At 42.3% G+C, this 22,386-nt stretch overlaps 1 protein-coding gene across 1 annotated transcript in view; it reads right to left on the minus strand.

The window, feature by feature from the left end:
- Positions 1–22,386, minus strand: part of LOC149781141 (kynurenine/alpha-aminoadipate aminotransferase, mitochondrial-like) — a 292,699-nt gene that overhangs the window by 10,122 nt on the left and 260,191 nt on the right. The window contains exons 10-11 of the mRNA XM_089935252.1: positions 19,396–19,492; positions 17,483–17,609 (exon numbers count right to left, since the gene is read on the minus strand). Of these exons, the coding sequence (XP_089791378.1) occupies positions 17,483–17,609; positions 19,396–19,492 (224 nt within the window). The remainder of the gene's footprint in view (positions 1–17,482; positions 17,610–19,395; positions 19,493–22,386) is intronic.

Below are 22,386 nucleotides of genomic sequence, written 5' to 3' on the forward strand. Positions count from 1 at the left end.
GTCCGAAGTACCCTTAGAGAAAGCAGAAGGGTTCATCACCGAGATGTGGGATTTTTCACTCACCGCACTCAAGCGACAATGTCAACCCAAAGAAGACGATCGCTTGACACTATCCATACAACACGATGGTTTGAAGTCCCCTGTTTGGATCGAGTTTAGCAGACCCACAGAACTGACCCCTTCCAAAGTCATGGACAAGATACAACAGGTGCAACAATCCAATGACGAGTTTGACATCACCGATGGAAAAGCCACACTGAAAATGGCTCACGTCTCTCTTCCTCAAGGGACTGGACGAAAAAAGATGTTATTGGTGAACGATCTTCGCAGCATTAAGCGTAGCCTCGTCCAAATTTACAACCCTCATGACCAGATGTGTTTAGCCCGGGCTATCGTGGTGGGGCGAACCTATGCCAACAAGAACGACACGGCAGAATGGAAAAGAGCCTGGAAAACTATTCGACAATCCGATCGAGCCAAACAACGAAACGAAGCAGAACTCCTGTTATAACAAGCGGGCCTGTCCAAAGACACACCCTGTGGCATTCCTGAAATGCAAACATTGCAAGATGTCCTAGCTCCACGCTACACCTTGAAAGTGCACCCTCAAGAAGTGCGCGGACCGCTGTTGTTTCGAGGCCAAGATTTTAAGGATGGAAAATACATTCACCTTTATCATCACGATGACCATTTCGATACCATTACCAATATCACTGGATTCCTGGGATACAGATATTACTGTGAGAAATGTGACCGTGGTTATAATAATCGAGAGCAACACAAACATTGCGGATGGAAATGCTCAGGATGTTTGGCCTCTCCACCCTGTCTGAGCGAAGGACCAGTGCCTTGTTCAACTTGTCTGCGCACGTTTGTCAGCCCTACCTGTTACCAACAACATTTGAAGACGCAAGGTTCACAGCAGAAATGTGCTTGTCAACTGCTGAGATTGTGCCCTACGTGTGGACAAGGCATACGTACCAATAATGCCAAGGCACACGTATGTCGAGGAAAGAAAAAATGTCACATTTGTCACCATATCGTGGACTTGGAACATCAAAGCTACGTGCAAAAATACCAACCAGAGAAAGAGGATGGTCACAAAAATGAAAAAGGCAATTTCATCTTTTTCGATTTCGAATGCATGCAAGAGACCGGCATTCACATTCCTAATTTCTGTGTGGCTCATCGAGCGTGCGACAAGTGCATTCAAGAACCTATTTTCAGTCATTGCCCTCACTGCAGCAAGATTCCTGGAGGGCGTGAAAAAATCTTTCGGGGACCGAACACGCTAGCCGATTTTGCCCAATGGGTCTTAGACCCCATCGACAAGACGTGGAGCGAAGAGGACATCGAACGTTACGGAGATTGTCATCGTCATGCCACGGTGATGGCTCACAATTTCTCCGGATACGATGGACAGTTTCTTTTGAGGTATTATACGGAACAAGGCACCGAACGACCTAAAGTGGCTTTCAACGGAGCCAAAATCATTTCCATGCAAGTGGGACAAGTACAGTTTAAAGATTCCATGAGTTACTTGGCCATGCCTTTGAGTCGAATGCCCAAAACGTTTGGAATGACAGAAATGGCTAAAGGGTATTTTCCACACTTTTTCAATACGGAAGCCAATCAACACGCCGTTCTACCCCATTTGCCTGAGGCTCACTATTACGACCCCGACAACATGGGTACCAAACAACGAGAAGCTTTCTACGCTTGGTACCAGGCTCACGCCTCGGACCCATTCGGCTTTCAGGAAGAAATGCTAAAGTATTGTCGTTCCGACGTGGACATTTTACGGCGTTGCTGTGGAAAATTTCGAGAACTGTTCATGGAAAACGGAGGGGTCGATCCTTTGAAAGAAGCTTGCACCATTGCCAAAGCGTGTTCCTTAGTGTACAGACAAAGATTCATGCCTGAAAACACCGTGGCGGTCATCAGTCCTCAAACGACCAACTATGTCAAACGTCAATACTCGGTCAAAGCCTTACGTTGGTTACATTACTTGTGAGACAAGGAAGACAAATGGATTCAGCATGCCCGCAACGGAGGGGGCGAAAAGACCATTGGAACGCATTCGGTAGATCGCTGGGACTTAGAAAACCCCAAGATCGTGTACGAGTTTAACGGCTGCTTATTTCACGGATGTCCCGTCTGTTACTCTGACCGTAAAACTAAAAATCAGTTTCTACAACGAACCATGGAAGACTTGTACCAGGACACTTGTCAGCGACGCCTAAAGTTAGAACAGGAAGGATGCCAAGTGGTGGAAATGTGGGAACACGAGTACGATCACCGTTTGAAAACCGATCCCGAGTTTAAATGTCTCGTGGAAAGTTACAAGCTGGTTGACCCCCTGAACCCGAGAGATAGTTTGTACGGAGGAAGGACCAATGCCACCTGTTTGATGTACCAAGCCGACGAAGAGAAAGGAGAAGAAATGAAATACTTGGACGTGTGTTCGCTGTATCCCTACGTGTGCAAATATTGTCGCTTTCCTGCAGGGCACCCACAATTGTTCACGGAACACATCGACCTGAAAAACATTCGACAATACGAAGGCTTGATCAAGTGCAAAGTTTTGCCTCCCACGGACTTGTACCATCCCGTCTTACCTCACCATTGTCAAGGCAAACTGATGTTTCCTTTGTGCCGAACTTGTGCCGAAACGTGCAACCAAGACCAGCCTTGTCAGCACACCCAGGAAGAACGGGCCTTGACGGGAACCTGGGTCAGCGTAGAATTGTTCAAAGCTCTGGACATGGGATACCAACTGTTAGAAGTGTACGAAATTTGTCACTTTCCCAAGACACAACAATACCACAAGGGTGACCCCACGCAGAAAGGCATTTTCGCAGACTACGTGGATGCTTTTTTGAAACTGAAACAAGAAGCCAGTGGCTATCCGTCCTGGTGTCACACTCCCGAAGACCAAAAGACATTCAAAGAGAAAGACTACGCACAAGAAGGCATCTTTTTAGACCACATCGATAAAAACGAAGGCAGGCGATCGTTTGCCAAAGTGATGTTAAATTGTTTGTGGGGCAAAATGGCACAACGTCCGTGTTTACCCAAGACGGAGTATTTGACAGAACCTTCCCGCTACTTTCAGATGATTCACGACAAAACCAAATACATGAAACACGTGGACGTCGTTCGCGAGGATTTGATCTTGGTCAATTACGAAGAAGATCTGGACTTTGTACAAGACGACCCTTTTGGAAATGTCATCATTGCTGCTTACGTGACAGCTCATGCTCGCTTAAAACTGTACGAAGCTTTAGAACTGTTAGGGGAACGCGTCCTGTACTTTGACACGGACAGTTGCATTTACATCCATCACCCGAGTCAACAGCACCCTGACATCGAAGGAGACCGTTTAGGAGCCTGGACAGACGAGCATCCCGACGACAAGATTCTAAGTTTCGACAGTGGTGGTCCTAAAAATTACAGTTACGAATATCGGGACAAACAAGGAGAAGTGCACACGCAGTGCAAAGTGAAAGGATTGACTCTGAATTATCGTACCAGTCAAGTGGTGAACTTTGGGGTATTGAAAGAAGCCTTGCAGTCTGGAGAGGACGAACACTTTAAAGTGACCACCTATCAACCCAACAAGATTGTACGTTTACCCACTCACCACATCGTCAGTCGACCCTTGCAAAAAGTCTATCAAATCGTGTACCAGAAGCGAGTGCGACTTCCCAATCATTTCACCTTACCGTATGGACACGTCGGTATTGGTCTGTATATAAAACGGAACCATAGGCAAGATCGATAGTTCATTGTGACTACCAGGACCAAGTGAACAAGATGAATACTTTTAGAGAAACACAAAACAAGTTTAGAAAGGCACAATTCAAGTGTGGGGTTTCTGAAGTGGAATGCGCTTGTGAGCCTTGCAACTTTTCAACCTGTGTTAGTGACAGTACCAGAAGAACCCGTCACCCAGGACAGGACTGTCGGGGACATTCCTGAAAGGTCATTCCAGGAGGTCACTTGTGTGACCGTACCTCATGTAGAGACTGTAAGAACATTACACACTGTCCCTAGGACATCTTGCTTACCCAGAACATGTTGCACAGAGACTTGTTTATATTCCACTTTGATCGTTTTGATGTGTTTTTTATTCCTGTACATCTTTATTTGGCTTTTATGTATTTTTGTCTTTCGTGTTGTTCATATTTGAAACATTCAATAAACGTGTCCTGAAAAAAGTATATAAACTCTCGTCTTGTTTTTCTCGTGTCACAAGTGACATTCCTAACACTATGGCTACTTCTACTGTCTCTGCTCACTCTTCCTCCACTGTCAAAGTCATCGACGAACACTTAGATCGTACCAGTTGGGAGGCTTTGTATCTTCGTCATCCCTTTAACATGCTCATTGCTGGACCTAGCGGTTCAGGCAAAACCGAATTTGTCAAACGTTTGATCGAACATAAACATCATTTGATCGATCGACCACCTCAACGCATCGTGTGGTGTTACAAAGAGTGGCAATCGGCGTACAGCCTCTTGCGAGAAAGTCAAGGCGATTCCATCGTGTTTGTGGAAGGCATTCCTAAAGAAGACGATGGCATCGTCTCTGACTCCCGTCAAACCCATTTGGTCATTTTCGACGACATGTTAGGAGAAGACGAAGAAGAGATTAAACTGTGGTTCACGCGCAAAGGGCATCACCGTAATGCCAGTGTCGTTTACATCACTCAAAATTTGTTTCAACAAAGTAAAGCCCATCGCACCATCAGTCTCAATGCGCTTTACGTGGTCTTGTTTAAAAGCCCTCGAGATAAATCGCAAGTGCAAGTCTTAGCCAAACAGTTAGGAACGCCTTGGCTGACTCAGGAGTACGACGATGCCACTCACACTCCACACGCCTATTTACTCGTCGATTTGAAACCTACGACCCCCGAGGATTTGCGATTTCGTACCCACTTGTTTCACCACTGGTGCCAAGATGGAGGGCCTGTCCTGTACACGTCTCCGTCCTCGACTTAACTTCATTCCACAAAAAATCTATAAAAACCTCAGACCCTTTTCGTCTGTCTCACACACACAGTTTGAACATGACGTCCCTTCAGTCGCATCTTCCCGTCAAATTGATTCGTGCCTTGTACGGCATCAGTCGAGAAAAAAATCCACAAATACGAGCTCGTGTCTTAGAAGCTGGTCTCAAAGAAGTCTTACGATGGTTCACGGTGACGGCACGTCAATTACTTCAAGGGATCATTCAGATTCCTCATCAAACCAAACGCTTTTTCGATCGAAACAAAGTCGCTTTAACCCAACTGGCCGATCCTCGCATTGACACTCAAACCAAAAAAGAAATCATTTTGAAACCTGGAGGGAGCGGTACCCTAGGAGGGGTCATCATTCGCTCTCTCTTAAGATGGGATCCTAATGCTCCCAAAATTTTCCCCAAGACAAAAAAAGCAGTCAAACGAAGCTCCAAGAAGAAAAAGAAAAGGACCAGGTCCCCAAAAAGACCCGTGTCTGCAAGAACTTCTCCAGTGGCGGGACCCCCCTCTTACCAGACACCACCCCCGAAAAAGAAAAGAAGCCCTCAGAAAAAGAAACAGAGAAAAAGTCCCCAGAAAAAGAAAAGCCCACAGAAGAAAACTAGTCGCAAGAGAGGCACTTCGGCCAGGACGCAACCTTACACTCGCAAACCACGACCTGCAAAGGCGGTGACTGCTTCTCCGGTAGCCTCAGGTTCCATCACTTCTCCGTTGATGTCACCAAGAACCGAACAGTACTTGGAGACGTTGATCACATCAAGAACTTCTCCGTTGATGACCCCAAGAACTTCCCCAGTGGCAGGACCCTCCAGTTTCGCAACAGTGGCTGCGGCTCATAAAGTACCTGCTCCCAAAGTCAAAGTCCAAGAAAGATCGGGCATGTTACAAAGTTTACTGGATTTGTCCAAGCAAGAACTGGCTCGATTTAGTCCGTTGCGTACCCCTTCACGACGTGTCATGCCTGTCCTCAAGTTGATACGACGTCAAGACAATCAGTGGCGACGCGTTCCAATATAAAAAAGGTCTGTGACTAAGTAGGGGTATCAGTGTTTTTGGTGCTGAAGACTCAAAGATGTCACCCTCCAGAAAGCATCCCTCTTCTAAACCCCAAGGAAAGAAAAGGAAAGGACTGCCTCCTCGTTTAGTCAAACATGGGGACATGTTATCTGTCCTGTCCAAAGCTTCTCCACCCCTACGAAAAAAACTCACTCAAACAGCCTCCAAAGAGGTCATCGATACCGTGTGCGAGTGTTGTTTGAACGTCTTGAAAGGCACGATCCCTTTGTCCAAACACCAGAAACAATGTTTAGGTAAACATCGTCACGTTCTTCGCCAAATGGTTCAAAAGAAAATTCCCATTCGTCAAAAGAAAAAGATGTTGGTCCAACGTGGAGGCATTTTACCCCTCTTGTTAGGTCCCTTGCTGAAAGGAGTCTTGGGAACCATGCTGGGAGGACTGCTGGGAGCAAGATAAAAAGGCCCTCGGAAGTCCCAAGATCTCAGAATTGACCCCTGACAACCCTATGGAAGGACGAAAACTAGCTTTAGTGCCTTACAAACGATGGATGGAATACCATCGTTGGCAAGAACAACGCACCCCGCATTTACCTCCCAATCCCCATTTGAGCGAGATGTCCCAGTTGCAACACGAATTGCAGTCCTTGATGGATCGCCAAGATTTGTCCGAAACAGAAAAATCGCAAAAGTACGGTCAACTCTTGCAACGACTGCAACTCTTTCACCAGAAAGCTTTAGACGAAACAGCTCTACCCACTCTGAAAGATTTTAAGACCTTGATGAAAAGTTCAGCACCATCACCAGTACCAGTACCAGTACCACCACTACCACAGACCAAGACAGAAAAAGGAGAGGAAGAAGAAGAAGGGTTTCAAACTCCACCAGAAAAAGTACGCCAGTTAACAACACCACCTACCTCCAGGATTGGATGGATTAAAAAGATGATGGCCACCCCTTCTTCATCACAAGAGAAAAAGAAAGTGAAGACAGAAGTGAAGACAGAAGTGAAACAAGAACCGATATCCCCCGCTCAGACATCCTCCTCTTCAACACCTGTTGCCGGTCGCACACGCAAAGCATTGCAATCCAAGAAAGTACCCCAAGAGAAAAAGAGTAGCATCCTACAAGAGTGGGTGTCTTATTAACTCACAAACACAAAAAAAAATGGAAAAAGTCTTAGCCAGCATTTACTACGATCCCTCTCATCCTGCAGGTTACGCAGGAGTTCAAAAATTGTATCGTGCTGCCAAAACTCGATTGAAAAGTCTCCGTTTACCTCAAGTGCAACGATGGTTACAAGAACAAGCTACCTACACTTTACACAAACCCATTCGACGCAAGTTTGCCAGAAGTCGCACCCGAGTGGAAGGCATCGATCATCAATGGCAAGCCGATTTAGCCGATGTCTCTCATTTGGCCAGCTACAATCGTGGCTACAAATATTTCTTTTGTGTCATCGACGTCTTTTCCAAATTTGCTTGGGTCGTACCCTTGACTTCCAAATCGAGCAGCGAGTTAGTGCGAGCCCTGCAACGGGTGTTGAAACAAAGCGGTCGTCACCCTCTTCGATGGCAAACGGACAAAGGCACCGAATTTCTGAACCAAGCTTTCCAAAAAGAATTAAAGAAACGTGACATTCATTTTTTTACCACCGAGAATCCCGAAACCAAAGCCAGCATCGTGGAACGTTTTCAACGCACTTTGAAAGTACGCATGTGGAAATATTTTACGCATCACCACACTCTGAAGTACATCGACATCTTACCGCACCTGGTGCAAGCGTACAACCAATCTTACCATCGAAGCATCGGACGTGCCCCGCAAGAAGTGACTCCCGAGAACGAAGTGTTGGTGTTTGAGCGCCTGTTTGGTACGTCCCCGACGAGGGCTGTCCCCAAGAAAAGTGGAGAGTTGACCGTAGGAGATTGGGTGCGCATTGGCAAAACCAAACGCACTTTCGACAAAGGTTACTTACCTAACTGGACGACCGAATTGTTTCGTGTCACTGGACGAGTGCATGGTCGTCATCCTGCCGTCTATAAATTGGAAGACATGAACGGAGAAGTGCTCAAAGGAACGTTTTATTTGACCGAGTTACAACGTGTCACCAAAAAAGAAGACTACGTGTACGACATCGAACGAATTCTCGAACGCAGAACCCGTAAAGTAGGCAAACGACGTGTCAAAGAAGTCAAAGTACGTTGGAAAGGATATCCACCAAGTTTCGATTCTTGGATCGACGCTTCGCAAGTCATCGACTATAAAAAGAAGTGACCATCATGCCCTTTCACACATCAGACGCAGCTACGTCGACCACTCCTTCACCCAGTTCTTCTCTGCAAGATTTACAAAAACAACCCTTGTGGGTGTGGTGCGGAGAACGAGTGCCTAAAACGCAAATCGTTTTTTTCTGCCAAATCTTCGTGGTGTATTGTGTCATCGGGGCAGCCATTGCCAATTTGAGTTTGCAACAAGGAGACAAACAATTGTGGACCATTTTATTGAGCAGTTGCATCGGTTACCTGCTTCCTAATCCCTCCCTGAAATTCACCTCGAACGGGAACCACGGAAACCTTGCGTCCAGTGCCAGTGCCATCCACTACTCCAACAACAACCCCATTTTGAGCGGAGACACGCCTCTGACGTCCAGCAATCCCTCGGACAGCCACAGAACTCTGGAATTATGAGTCACCAAAACCAATTTTACTTAACCTTACCCAGTGACAGTTCCATGGAGGTGTTTCCCAACAACACGTTGTGCTGTTACACGGCCAAATTACCTCAGACCATCCCATTAGATCACGAAGCCCATTGGGAAGTGGCTTTAGTAGAAATCATTCACCCGACCAAAGTCCTCAATGTCCTTCCCAATCAAAATTTTTTTGATGTAGAAGTTCATGACGAACAATTGCCAGAATACTTGGATACCTATGGCAAATATGACAAGAAAACCCCTGGCACAAAAAAATCAAAAGTACACCACCTATCATTTGTTCATTCCTCCAGGCTATTATTTTAGTGGTCAACATTTGGTGAGCACCATAACCTCCAGATTTAATGTCGTGTTTGTGAAAGCTTTGGAGAGTGTCAAAAAAAGTGTCACCATGGAATACCACAAAGCAGCTCGTCGCTTCTTGATGAAATTTGACGGGAGTAAAATCCTGTCCATTTTATTTTGTCCTGAATTGTTTGACATGTTGGGCGGAGACATGGACATGAGAATGGCCATGCTCAAGAAAAACGAATTACCAATCGTTTACGACAACGAGTCTTTTAGCAAGTTATTTCGTGCCCCGGTAGAACTGAACCAAGGACTGAATTTGATGTTTGTGTACTCCGATGTGGTGGAGTACAACGTGGTGGGACACACCTCCGCACCGTTACTACGTGTCATTCCTTTCAAAGTGGATTCTGCCACGGCCACTGACGAAGAAGGTGGAAACAATTACCACGTCCACCGCGAATTTGTACATCCTCACTATTTGCCTGTCAGCAAGTCTTATTTGGACACGGTCAACATTGCTATAAAAGGAGATTTGGGACAAAATATTCCATTCACCAAAGGAAAAGTCACGGTGAAACTCCATTTTCGAAAACGGTTCTCTCACGATTCGTAAGTAAGTCATGTATCCAGTGTACCGAGGGGTTGCTCGACAGCGAGGACACGGTTTAGGAGATATGTTGAAATCAACCTTTCGTTCGGTGGCCCCGGTGTTGAAACCGATGGTGACACGCGGATTGCACGCCTTGAAAGATGCGGCACTGACACAAGGCAAAGAATTTCTCCAAAATGTCATCATCGACAAACAAAACCCTAAAGAAGCTTTCTTGAGGGCAGGCAAAAATGTCTTGCTGCAAACGGGCAAAGACCTTTTGGACCGACGGGACACACCTATAAATGCCCTGTACGCTACCGAGTCAGGCATTCAGCAAGGACAAGGCAGAAAGAGACGAAGAAGAAAACACCCTTTCACCAGACTTCACACGTCTAAAGCTAGAAAGACAAAGAAAAGAAGAACCGTTCGAGACTTAGACGTTTTCGATTATTGTGAAACAGACAAAAAAATGATGCACCGAGAGTCTTGCGCTTGTTTCAAGTCGAAACTGGATTTCTTTGCCATGCCCCCTACCATGATGACGATGCAAGAATCCCAATGGGTGGAATTTCATCCCGTCTCCTCTTTGACGGATTCCGCTCCCATCGAGTTTGAAATCAAAGGACAACCCGAAGATTACATCGATCTGAATAGCAGTTACCTGTATTTGAAAGTGAAAGTGATCAAAACGGACAACACCAATCCAGGAGGCGATGCTAGAGTAGCTCCTGTCAACAATTTCATGCATTCCTTGTTCAGCGAAATGGACTTGTGCTTGAATAACAAACTGGTCAGTAGCAGCATGTTTACTTACCCATATCGTGCCTACCTGGAAAATCTCTTGACGTACGGAAAAGAAGCCAAGAATACTCATCTGGATGCTTGCGTGGTATGGAAACCGGACACGGCAGGTGTAGGCACGTTTAGCGACACAGTCCTGACAGAAGATGACAATCCTCACAATGTGGGGTTTAACGGCCGTCGTAAGAAAATTCTGCAAGGGCGAAGTTTAGAACTGATGGGTCGTTTGCATTTGGACATGTGGTTACAAGAAAAGTATTTGCTGAACGGGGTGGATATCCGTCTGAGACTGAATCGTAGCAGTGCCGCTTTCTATTTGATGGCCCATGCCAACGAATACAAAACTATCATTCAAGAAGCCCGACTTTACGTGCGTCGTGTGGAAGTGTTACCTAAAGTGGGAAACGACGTCAGTCAGACGTTGAGCAGAACGACCGCCAAGTATCCGATACGACGCGTAGAAGTGAAAACGTTCACCATTTCCGCTGGACAGCGATCTATGATCGAAGATCATCTGTTCCATAGGACAGTTACCCAAGCGTTTGATTGTTGGTATCGTCAGGAATTCAGCCTTCAACGGAACCCACGATCAAAATCCTTTTGAGTTTCAACATTACAATGTGTCCAAGATTGAAGTCAGTCGCGACGGCAAGACCTTGTGTACCCGACCCTTTGAGCCCAACTTTGGTGTCGCAAAGAATTATTTGAGATCGTACTTGTCCCTGTACGAAGCCACGGGACAGTTAGGAACCAACACCAGTCACGGTATTTCGTACGACGATTATGCAGGAGGCTATGCTTTGTGGGGTTTTGATTTCACTCCAGACCAAGGCAGCGACGAGGGACATTTCCACCCTATAAAATCGGGCCAGATTCGTGTGGAACTTCAGTTTGCAAATCCACCTCCAGATCACACAGTGAACGTCCTCCTGTATGCAGAATTCGACAATACCATAGAAATCAACAGTTTGAGAGAAGTCATTCTAGACTATTGGAAGCCATGGAAGACTGTTATCCCTCTTTGCCTAGTGGAGAAACTTTAGACATGAAATGTGAGGAGACCGTGGAAGGAGAATCCCAAGACAAAGACGAAAAGGACATCATGATCAAGTCGAGATGTCCAGAACAAGAACAGCAATTGGTCTCCTACTGTGCTACATACCTGGCAGACACAGTTACGATATGGATGAAGCATGATTACTATGAATGTCAAAACATCAGTCAAGAAGAAAAAATTCAAAGAATATCTGGACGAAGCTTGGAGTCTGTTTAAAAAAGACGTGCTACGTTGGTGGTATAAAGACTTGCGTGAACATTTCTGTCCTCCATTAACGACTCAAGAAATCCATTACATCAAAGCCCTCTTTGACAAATTCAAAGAGAAAGTTGAGATCGAAATTGATCACTTATTATCAGCAAAAGAACATTTAGTGACTTATTCTGATCATGGTTTTTCTAGAAACGATGAGAAAGTAAATCGTTGATTTTGTGACTAGTATGCTTATTTTGTTGTCTTCAGCTAGGAAACGTAGTGTCCATCCATGACTCAATGACTTGCAACAGTGGAAATCACAATTTCATTCACAACGTTGCCAACCCTGTTTAAAGTAGAGTGTAAATGGAAAAAAAATGTCTGTCATTTGAAAAAAATGTTTGATGTTATATTGTTGGATTATTGTTAAAAAATGTTAGAGTTGTTGGTTAGTGTTAAGTGATTTTGAATAAAAAGTGTTGTGTTTTGAAAAAAAATGCCTTTGTCTTTTGTTTGACTATAAGAATGTTGATTCATGCACTTTGACTTCTCTCTATCTTTCTCATGACACTCATTAAACGTTGCGAATCGAAAACCGTGGAGGGATGTTTTCCTTCACGTCCGCGCTTTGACTTTAAGAACCGGGGTAGCCCCCAGTCTAACCATCCATTGTTGACTCATCCTCCTACGAAGATGTGCTCCAAACTAGCTAAGCTAAACGAAGCCTACGTGAATTTGCATAGGGTCAGACACAGTCTGATACCGAAGCCAGAAGAAATAGAGAACGTGAGAATGCTAAAAGTCACTGAAGACCTGATCGAAGAGCTCTTCAGAGAAGAAGTGAACAGGGAGAAAGAAGAATGGACAGAGAAGTACAGACTTCAGAGACAGCAGCAACAGCAGCAGCAGCAACCTGAACCTGACAAAGGCTTTGTCGATTGTCGTATCGACACCAAAGAGTTCTTCTTCTCTTTCCGAAGAAGCAGACCTATCGCCAGAAAGTCCATCCTGAGAGGACGTAGCATTCTTAGAAACTAAAAGATTGCCATAGCAAACAAAAAAAAAGCACAGCCCTTTTCAGGGCTACCCAATACTCTAGAAAAGAAATAACAATCCAATTGCCAATATGTGTAGGTAGAGTAGTGTGTATATAAACACTGACTCTTTTATAGTGTGAGTGTTTGTGTTTGTGTATATGATTGTGTGCTTGTAAGTGCTCAAGTACGTTGGTGTGGATAGTACATTCAGATGAAGTTTTTTTTTTTCTTTTTTTTTTTCTTTTTTTTTTTTTTTTTGCTGCTTGACGTGTGGGGAGAGTAGATTTAGGGTTAGATTGCTTTGAGTATGCGGATAGTATATTGAAGTGATTAATGAACATTTTAAGAATAGTGGTGGGTAGTATAAAAAAGTGAGTGAGTGTTTCTTTTAGGTCCGCGCGTTGTTGGGTTATGATCTAGGTAATATCAATTTTGTGTCTTAGGGGATGTTTTCCTTCACGTCCGGAGCTTTTAGTATAACTTAAAAACTAATCGTCAGTTGGGCTACCCATCGTCGACCTGTTAACAGCAAGACAATGAATACAAGGATTGTGAAACTGCTAGAACTCCAGATGCACCTGGAATATGCCAGGCGCATAGTAAATGAACTGTCCGCGGAGGCTATCGTAGAAGAAGCAAGAATAAAGAAGGAAGAGGAGGAGAGAAGAGAGAGGTAAGAGGAGGAAAAGAAAATAGGAGAGAGGATGACTTACAAGATACCAGAGACAGAGGATTGGGGTGCTGAAGCGAATCATCCCGCCTCTGCACTCTCAAGACAAAAAGTAAAAAGAGACTGGAGTCCAAGATGTGTGTGTGGTGCCAGACCAGGAAGGTGCCAGCATTAGATAGGTGCATCTGAAGTTCTAAAACAAACAGCACTTTTCAAGGCTACACAATACTCTAGAAAAGAAATAACCATCGATTTGCCAATGTGTGTAGGTAGAGTAGTGTGTATATAAACACTGACTCTTTGTGTGTGTGTGTGTGTGTGTGTGTGTGTGTGTGTGTGTGTGTGTGTGTGTGTGTGTGTGTGTGTGTGTGTGTGTGTGTGTTTGTTTGTTTGTAAGCGCTCAAGTACGTTTGTGGGGATAGTAAATTTGGGTTTAATTTTATTGCTTTGCGTGCGCGTGCGTGTGTGTGTGTGTGTGTGTGTGTGTGTGTGTGTGTGGATAGTAGATTTGGGGTTAGTTTATTGCTGATTTAACTTATGTGGATAGTATATTATATGAAATGAGAAAAGTAGGGGATGTTTTCCTTCACGGTCGCGCGTTTTAAGTGATGATCTAGGTAATATCAATTTTAAGTCTTAGGGGGATGTTTTCCATCACGTCCGCGCTTTCAGTATAAGAACCCACAGAGTTTGATGTTCGAACCATTCTACGGAATAATTAAAACGAAGATGGTGGTTGCAAGTCAGTTGTTTAACAACTTGGTACATATATACTATTGGATAATGGATGGTATCTATGTAGTGGAGAGACTAGAAAAAGAATGGAAGATAGCAGAGTACCTGTACTACGCTAAATGCCTAAACGTAGCAAAAGAAGTGATAGCAGGAATGATAGAAGAGGAGGAAAAGAGATTGAGAGGTATGATAAATCCCACCTATGTCAGAGTGGGAAGCCTAAAGGAAGCACTTAACAATGCAAGCAAAGTCAGGTGCTTTCTTGAAAATATGTCACATGGGACAGAGTGCTCTTTTGTGGAGAGAGGTCTGGACAGACTGAAGAAAGGAGAGGAGTTGATGAAAAAAGTGATGGAGGTAGAGGTCAAGAAGATTAAAGAGAGATGGAATAAAGAAAGAAAAGATCAGGAAAACAAAAAGAAAGAGGCAGAGTTTGAGCGGCTAAACAACAATTGGATCAAAGTCCAGGAAAAGTTCAGAGCCATGGGTCATCCTGACTGGATAACAGAGGAGGAGAAGAAGAAGAAGAAGAAGAAGAAGAAGAAGAAGAAGAAGAAGAAGAAGAAGAAGAAAGGAATAATGGAAAAAGTGAGATCTTGGTGGAAGAAGTGGAGGAAATATAAGAAGAAGAAGAAACACAAAGGCCCTTTTCAGGGCCACTCCTATTTCTCGAAAAGAGAATGACTTTCAATTGCCTACCCCCGAATTATTATTTTATATATGTGTGTGTGTGTGTGTGTGTGTGTGTGTGTGTGTGTGTGTTATGTCCCTCTCCCCCTGTTCCCTTTCCATAGACCCATCAGGTCTGGACCCTGTTACAATTCCCCATGTTCAATTTCCCTTGTCGCTAGAGTTGCCCATGCTTTTTTCCCCATGTTCAATCCCCTTGAGGCTAGAGTGGCCCAAGACTTTTCTCCATGTTAAATTTCCCTTGAGGCTATAGTGGCCCAGGGTTTTTCTCCATGTTAAATTTCCATTGAGGCTATAGTGGCCCAGGGGGGTTCTGTAATGCTAATTCCCATTGAGGCTATAGTGGCCCCCTATACTACTAACATGTCAACAAAACTTTCACATGATCAAAGGGGAGCATGCACCATTATAACTTATTTAATAAAAAAGCTTCAGCGTCACGAATAAAGATGATAAAAAGCACCTTCAACACAAGAGACCTGTCTGTCTAGATGGCTGACATAGGATAGGGAAAAGATTTGTAAACCCGACTGACTGAAAGAAAGGAAGAGCTGGCTGAACCAATCATGAAAATAAAAAGAGTTCGTTAACAGACTTAACAACATAAGAGAATATTGAAATACACCAGAAGAACATGAAAAAGGATTAAACAAAATATAAAAGGATATAGTGTTAAAGCAAATATAAACAACAATAAGTGAGACTTGTACCTGTCATGAAGAAAAACCGTTACAGGATAAAACAGATTGATCAGAACAAATAAATATTTGGGCGAGACTGTCAATATTTACAAATATGTTTGAGGCTCATGATGTATACACATTTTTCAATCAGCCCGAACACAATAATCAGCTCAAACATGGCTAGAAATACATCAGTACTGTACAACGTGCCCTTATAATCCAACTCGGAAATCTACAAACCAGTACAGACGGACAAACCAGTACGGACGGATTGGAATAAAATGGTATTTAAATGTTTTAGTACCACTCAGGAAACAAAGTGGTTAAATGCAAAACTGAAAAACACAAAGCTAAATGACATATTATATTACTTAGCAACTCAGTTGAGTAATATATCACGGATTCAACCCAATATATCTTTCAAATGAAACATTGTGCACGAACCCATGGTAGGTAGCCCAATTGTCGACTTACCAAAATTGCAGAAAGAAATTATATGCGTCTTTAGGTAGCATTACTAGTATGGTATACTCTGAAATGGGACATGCAAAATCAACCATTCACTGATGAGATTTTGAATAGTTTCAATTCAAGTGGCTAGCGCAACATTCGAAATCAATCGATTGAGAACCCAGTGTTTAGAGATGACTGTTGTCTAACTTGAAAATATAGCAGGATATGACACTGATATGTTTATAAAGGAGATGGTGCGAAATAACCCATAACATGATGTACATATCCTATCCAACAATTAGGAAAGGTATATCTCATTTAGTAATGATTTTTTAGTCATCAGACTCAAAAATGGAAAAGATGAGGATGTGACTCTTAAACGTACAATGCATTTTGTGGAAAGTGTTTGATTCGTAACCTGAGCACTTGAAACACTTGCAAACAGTATGGATGATTCCAAGTACACTGAGACAACTAAACATTTCCAAGATAAGGGAATAAACTGTTTACGGAAAGAAGAATATCCTTACGAGTACTTTGACCCGTTGGAAGGATTTTAAGAACGCACGTTGCTGACTAAGGAGTTGTTCCTTTCACTACTGAACAACTCTGACTTTTCTGGCGAGGGCTATCATTATTGTAAACACGTAATGGGGCATTTTAAACTCCAAACATTGGCTAAGCTTTACTACCAAGTTAAAAACATCGACACAAGGTTGAATAAAAAAAAAATCAAATATTTGGGTTTTTTATTTGTTTTAATATTTTTATTACTTTTTTCTCATAAAGCTAATTTCATTCTGTTTTCATGAAACAGGTGAGAAGCTAAATTCAGAAGAAGAAAAAAAACCTAAAAGAATTCATTACCAATTAAAATGTAGCTATTGGTTAGTTGGCATTATATACTAATGAGGCAACACGTAACATCGAATAGATGTCGCAAGGACAAAGCACCAATATAGCTTTTCGATCCGCCATGGCGTAGATAGGGTTATCGGAACGTTGGCTAGCAAAGATTGGTACAATATCAATAGAGACACGATATCATATTTACAACCGTTCAGAGCAGAATCAGTTCGAAAAGATTAATTTATGTATTTTCGCGGTGTTGAGGGTAGCAGGAACTATTTTGGTTTCTATGTAAGATTTCCTTTGGTCCAGGTGCAAGCTTTTCCTTTAATTGAATCACACAATAAATTCCACTTTATTGTTTGTGCTATATAAACAAAGCTATTCATGATAATTGTATGGTCATCAGTATGATATGCAATGTCTCAAATATTAATTATCAAAGACTATCATTGTTTGACATTACCCGGTGCATTGACCAGTTATATCACAAAAAGGTTTTTAAAAATGTGAGAAAGTAATATCTTTTGAACGAAAAATATCTGGAAATTTGTGAATGCATATTTCTAAACGACAATACGTTATATACTTTTAGCGCATACTTCAAAATCTGTAGCATTAAAAAAAGGCCTAGAGGTATGTGGGACTGTTTTAAATGCATGAAGTAGAATTGTACCATTCAGGTGTTTCTCCGCAAAATGAACGCACAAGTCTCTTTTTCTTCTGTAAAACTCTGCTACCTTTTCACAATGTGCCAGATAGCCATCGTGTCCCATATGCTGGAGGACTGCCATAAGTATGGTCTGTAAGAAAACAAATTGTCTACGTTTTAGACAACCGTAACGCTTGTGTATGAACTGCGTATCTGATGGATTGATGAATGAATGTAATGGGTTTTGGTGTCTGATTTAGATTTATAACGTAACTTTAACAAGTTTAGTTATATCGCTAAGATGTCTGCAGTGTGTCAGTTTATAGTGATGTCTAGCGCTGGGACATCATGCCGCAGACATGTGACATTATGTCTCACCAAGTCTTATTATCCTGACACCAGGCTGGTCAGTCCGAACACTAACCTCTTAATGCTTAGCGTCAAGCGAGGAAGCTGCGAGTACCATTTTTATAAGTATTTTGTATGACTTGGCAGAGGTTCGAACCCGCATCCGAGGTGGACGCTGTAACCACTTACGCCACCGGAGCGGTCTGGATGGAATGGGATGGCAAATTGGATGGATGGATGGATGGATGGACGGACGAACGGACGAACGGATGGCGGAGAGAAAGACAGACAAACATATAGACAGACATGCAGATAGATAGATAGATAGATAGATAGGTCGATAGATAGATATATAGATAGATATTGTGGTTTAGGATGTGAGTCTTATTATTACAAGTTGTGTTTAATCTGTGGAAATTAAAATAGAAACTGACACCTACGACGCAACTGTAACTGGCATACTTAATCTGCAAATATTACTGTTGGCCACATTTTGCATAATCATAAAAAGATGTTGTCAAAGGCGTTGTCAAAATATAATTTTGTCACACTTCTTTACACTGGTCATCATAACAGAATCGCGGTATCAACCTCACCTATTGTCTTTTCGTTGAATTTGCCGAAAATGTTATGTGATAGTTTAGACGAGCGAGGAGACGGAAGTAAACCACACATGCTCAGAAAGTTGCAAATATGTTGTTCGACATATGGCACGTATGATTTGCATCTATATTAGAACAGTGTTCTGGCGTCAGAATAGTTTACGTAGATTCTACCACTGTGACACTTCTATCAATTTTAATTGGCATTCTCGTTTACGTATAAATGGCGGGTGAAAGTTAAAATAAAACTGGATGAGATAGTATCTCTTTGTTGGAAACTTCACTTCCAAAATCTGCATCAGAAGTATCAACCAATATAAATTCATGGCTTCATTTTTAAAATCAAGAGCAAAATGAAATAGACACCTTAATAAATGGTATGCCCTTTATTACAGGAGTACTTCAAAACGATATTGTGAAAGTTATCCTGGCCAACAGCCTTTTGTTAAGCCAAGCTAAGTGTAACGTTGACACAAGAAACAGACTGGTGAAACAAAAAATTAGTGAGCACAGGGGTGCTTAGGAAATTAACCAGAAAGCATTCTGAATTTAAGCCTTTCTTGTATCCATTTAAATCTATGTGAACGGTTGTACTGTGCATTTTGATTAAGACGGTTCTGAGAACATACATATTCATACCTTCTCTTATACAAAGTAACTGACGGAAGGTGGACTAGTGCTAGACAAAACTCGCTGTAGGATTGCTTACAATTAAGCGACAGCGGCAATTACTGAGCTGAGTCGTTTTCTCGGTTGTTTCATTGTGTCCACATATGTTATTATACGTCATTCCTCTGGTAATTTCTAAGGATATGGTTGCAGAGTGTGGAAAAACTAGGACTTGTCTTGCCTTGAAGTAAGAAAGGTTTGTCATAATAGTTTTTTGTTCCAATATCTATACGCAACCGTAATGATTATTCGAGTTCATATTGATTATTTATATCACCCTGTCCCCACTCACTGCCAGACATATAGACATACATTTACCTGGGATACACCTGAGCAATTTTGGCTTGATGTCTGCATGGCCATAATAGCTTTCTCCACTATTGGTTTAGGTCCGCTGAGAAAACCAGTTCTTAAGCTAATAATAATAATAATAATAATGATTATAATAATGATAACAATAATAATCATCATCATCATCAAAAAAATGAAAATTTTGTTCAAAAGGAGGTAATTCATTAATTAGGAAAACAGAATGCCGTCAGTAACGGCCATTTTATTATCAGAATGGAATGTGTTACAGTCTGTAGTATGATGATACTGATTTTGAAATTTTTACGGATCTGTTTCAAAGCCTTCTAAAGTCCCCAACCCAAACACCTCGATATTATCTTCACATCACACGTACATGCACGTGAGTTCGCGCGCGAACCAGCCAAACAAAGTTACCAGAAGAGGCCAGAGGATTTTCATGACGGGTAGAAGACTATGACCTAGATCAGTAATCAAGCAAACTTCTATCATCATCTTTCGTACACTTATCTGATATTGTGATAAAAACTTCTTTGTCATAACAAATACAAACACAAATACTTCTTGTGATCATGGTTGACATCAACGTCCAGGTGCTAAACAATCCGAGCACTCTTGCAAGAAGTTTATGGCCTCAATACTCACTAAAAATTGGCAGATGTAACCTTCCTATGTCTAAAGGAGCACGTTCCATATATGAGACATGCAAACAATCCAAAACTTGTAAAATTATTGGATTTGACGCTGCGAACTGAAGTATGCTGGTTGGTACACTACTCAGTAATACGTCATATGGTTTTGTTTTGAGGATAATGTGACTGGGTTGGACATCATGTTACATGTCTGTGGCATGATGACCCAGTGCTAGACATCATTTATAAACTCCTATAATGCAGACATCGTAGCATCCAAATTAAACAGTTCTCTCTCTCTCTCTCTCTCTCTCTCTCTCTCTCTCTATGCCTTGGAAAAAGTGTACTGTGAGGCAGAACATTGCATTATGTGGTATCAGAGTTAAGTCACCCTATCAGCTTTGTCGACCATGCCGATCGGTTCGCTAGTACAGGAGGTTGCCGATGAACAATACCGCTGTATTTCAGCTGTTATCGTTACTAAGTCTGCCGCAAAAACACGACGTCTCCAAATCCATGAGTCGGAGCTCCATAAAAGTCGTAATGAGTGACTAGAGCTAGATTATTTGGCAGTTATCCCGATCCGATCTAATATGAGCTAAATAAAGACGCGATGAAATTTCTTTTAAAGATGTGTCCGTACAATTTATTAACATTACAGCGCGTAAACACCCCTGCTGTTTAGTTGGAGATTGTTTTTCCATGTGCATTTGATTATGCCTCTTAACATTAAGAAGGAAGATACGTTCAAAATCACATGCATGTAGATTCATAATGGTTATTAAACCAAATACACAATTATATCATCAATGAAGAAATCAGAAAAGCTTTGGCAACGGTTCCCGATATGTTTGAAAATATCACCAACGTAGAAACAAGATTGAGTCTTTATTTTTGCGTTGAAGTTCAGTTTCATAATTCCCCGTCACTACCTATCTGTGGGTCAATTTATATTACAACACTAAAGAATGCGTCGCGGCGAGCAATAATCAATGCAGAAAACAAGGTCATTCTATGCTCTGAATGGGTACTCTTGTCCCCGTTGCATTCCCCGAGCGATTATAAAAGCCAATCTAGAAACTATAAACACTACCTGGGCAAAGTTATGGTTAGTAACATTGAATTTCCATAAAAGGTACTACAACTTGCTCAGCAAATTTGATTATCTTAACTCTGGTATCTAGGTTAACATATACGCTTGGAACTATGGCTTATATGCGCTTGAACTAACCTAGAGATTAGGCACTATACAACGTCCTCATTATTATTATTATTCATGGGGGTGGATTCTGATTGACTTGTTATTGTTGCAAGATCAGAGATATGTGTGGGGGAAATCCCTCTTTATGGTTGTTTTACGGAAACGATAGGGGATCGGGTGGGGAAGCTTTGGTGTCTCCGATGCCTACATTTATTCACCGTTCAACAGCTCATTGATGACTATGACGTTTATAGCGGTGGAATCAGTGATAAAACGCAACGTACAATCACGCTAGAATCCAGCAATAAATTTGTAACTTCATCGCGGTGCAATGAAGAATGAAAGTTCTGGATGTTTTATACCCAGACTTTGAACGTTTTAATGTCTCCATATGCGGGCCCATAAACATACAACGCAAGACGCTGAACAAGTCTCACGCAGGGTTTGCTACACTGTATTCATGTGCGACGGAGTGACTGAGCCTGGGACATGATTATGACGTGTTATCGAGTGACTGAGCCACCAATGTTGTATCGTGGTTGCATTTTCCACGACAGCACATTGTTTTATCTGTGATGATCCCTTTGTGGCTGCTGCCAAAGTACGCCATCACTGTTGTATTGCTGATGCGTAGAGACGAGCTGCAAACAACGAAAGTAATTTACAGTTGCATTTGCGAATTTATGCAAAGGAAACAGGAATTCCGGTTGTGCTCCATAACCTGCGCGGGTATGGTGAGCATTTGATAATTCAAGGAGTTGTCGCAGAATAAAACGCAGCTTTCTTCGACAAAATTAACTGAAATTATCATCTTGCGGCTAACTGAAACAGCCTAATTAGCTTCAATCGGCAAAAGGAAAGAACATGTAGGTGACATTATAGTTATCTAAATCAGTGTTGGCATAAAATGCAAAAATCGTTGGAATATTTCAGTTTTCTCAGCCATTTCATCGTTATTAGCGGCTACGTATCCCTCAGTTGCACAATTGGCTGCTTTAGGGGTAGTCAGAAGTGTATCTGATACGGTCCTGATAAAGGCGGTTCGAGGCAGAGCTTGAACGTTAACCAACCATGCAAACACTTGTTGGTTTTATCTTAACACTTAGAAACTACTCTTTTAAAATTTACTACATGCCTATTGACATTTACGGACTCTCAACCTCCCGA

This window comes from Sinohyriopsis cumingii, chromosome 15 (genome assembly GCF_028554795.1).
Source record: "Sinohyriopsis cumingii isolate HCF-2022 chromosome 15, ASM2855479v2, whole genome shotgun sequence".
Lineage (NCBI taxonomy): Eukaryota > Metazoa > Mollusca > Bivalvia > Unionida > Unionidae > Sinohyriopsis > Sinohyriopsis cumingii.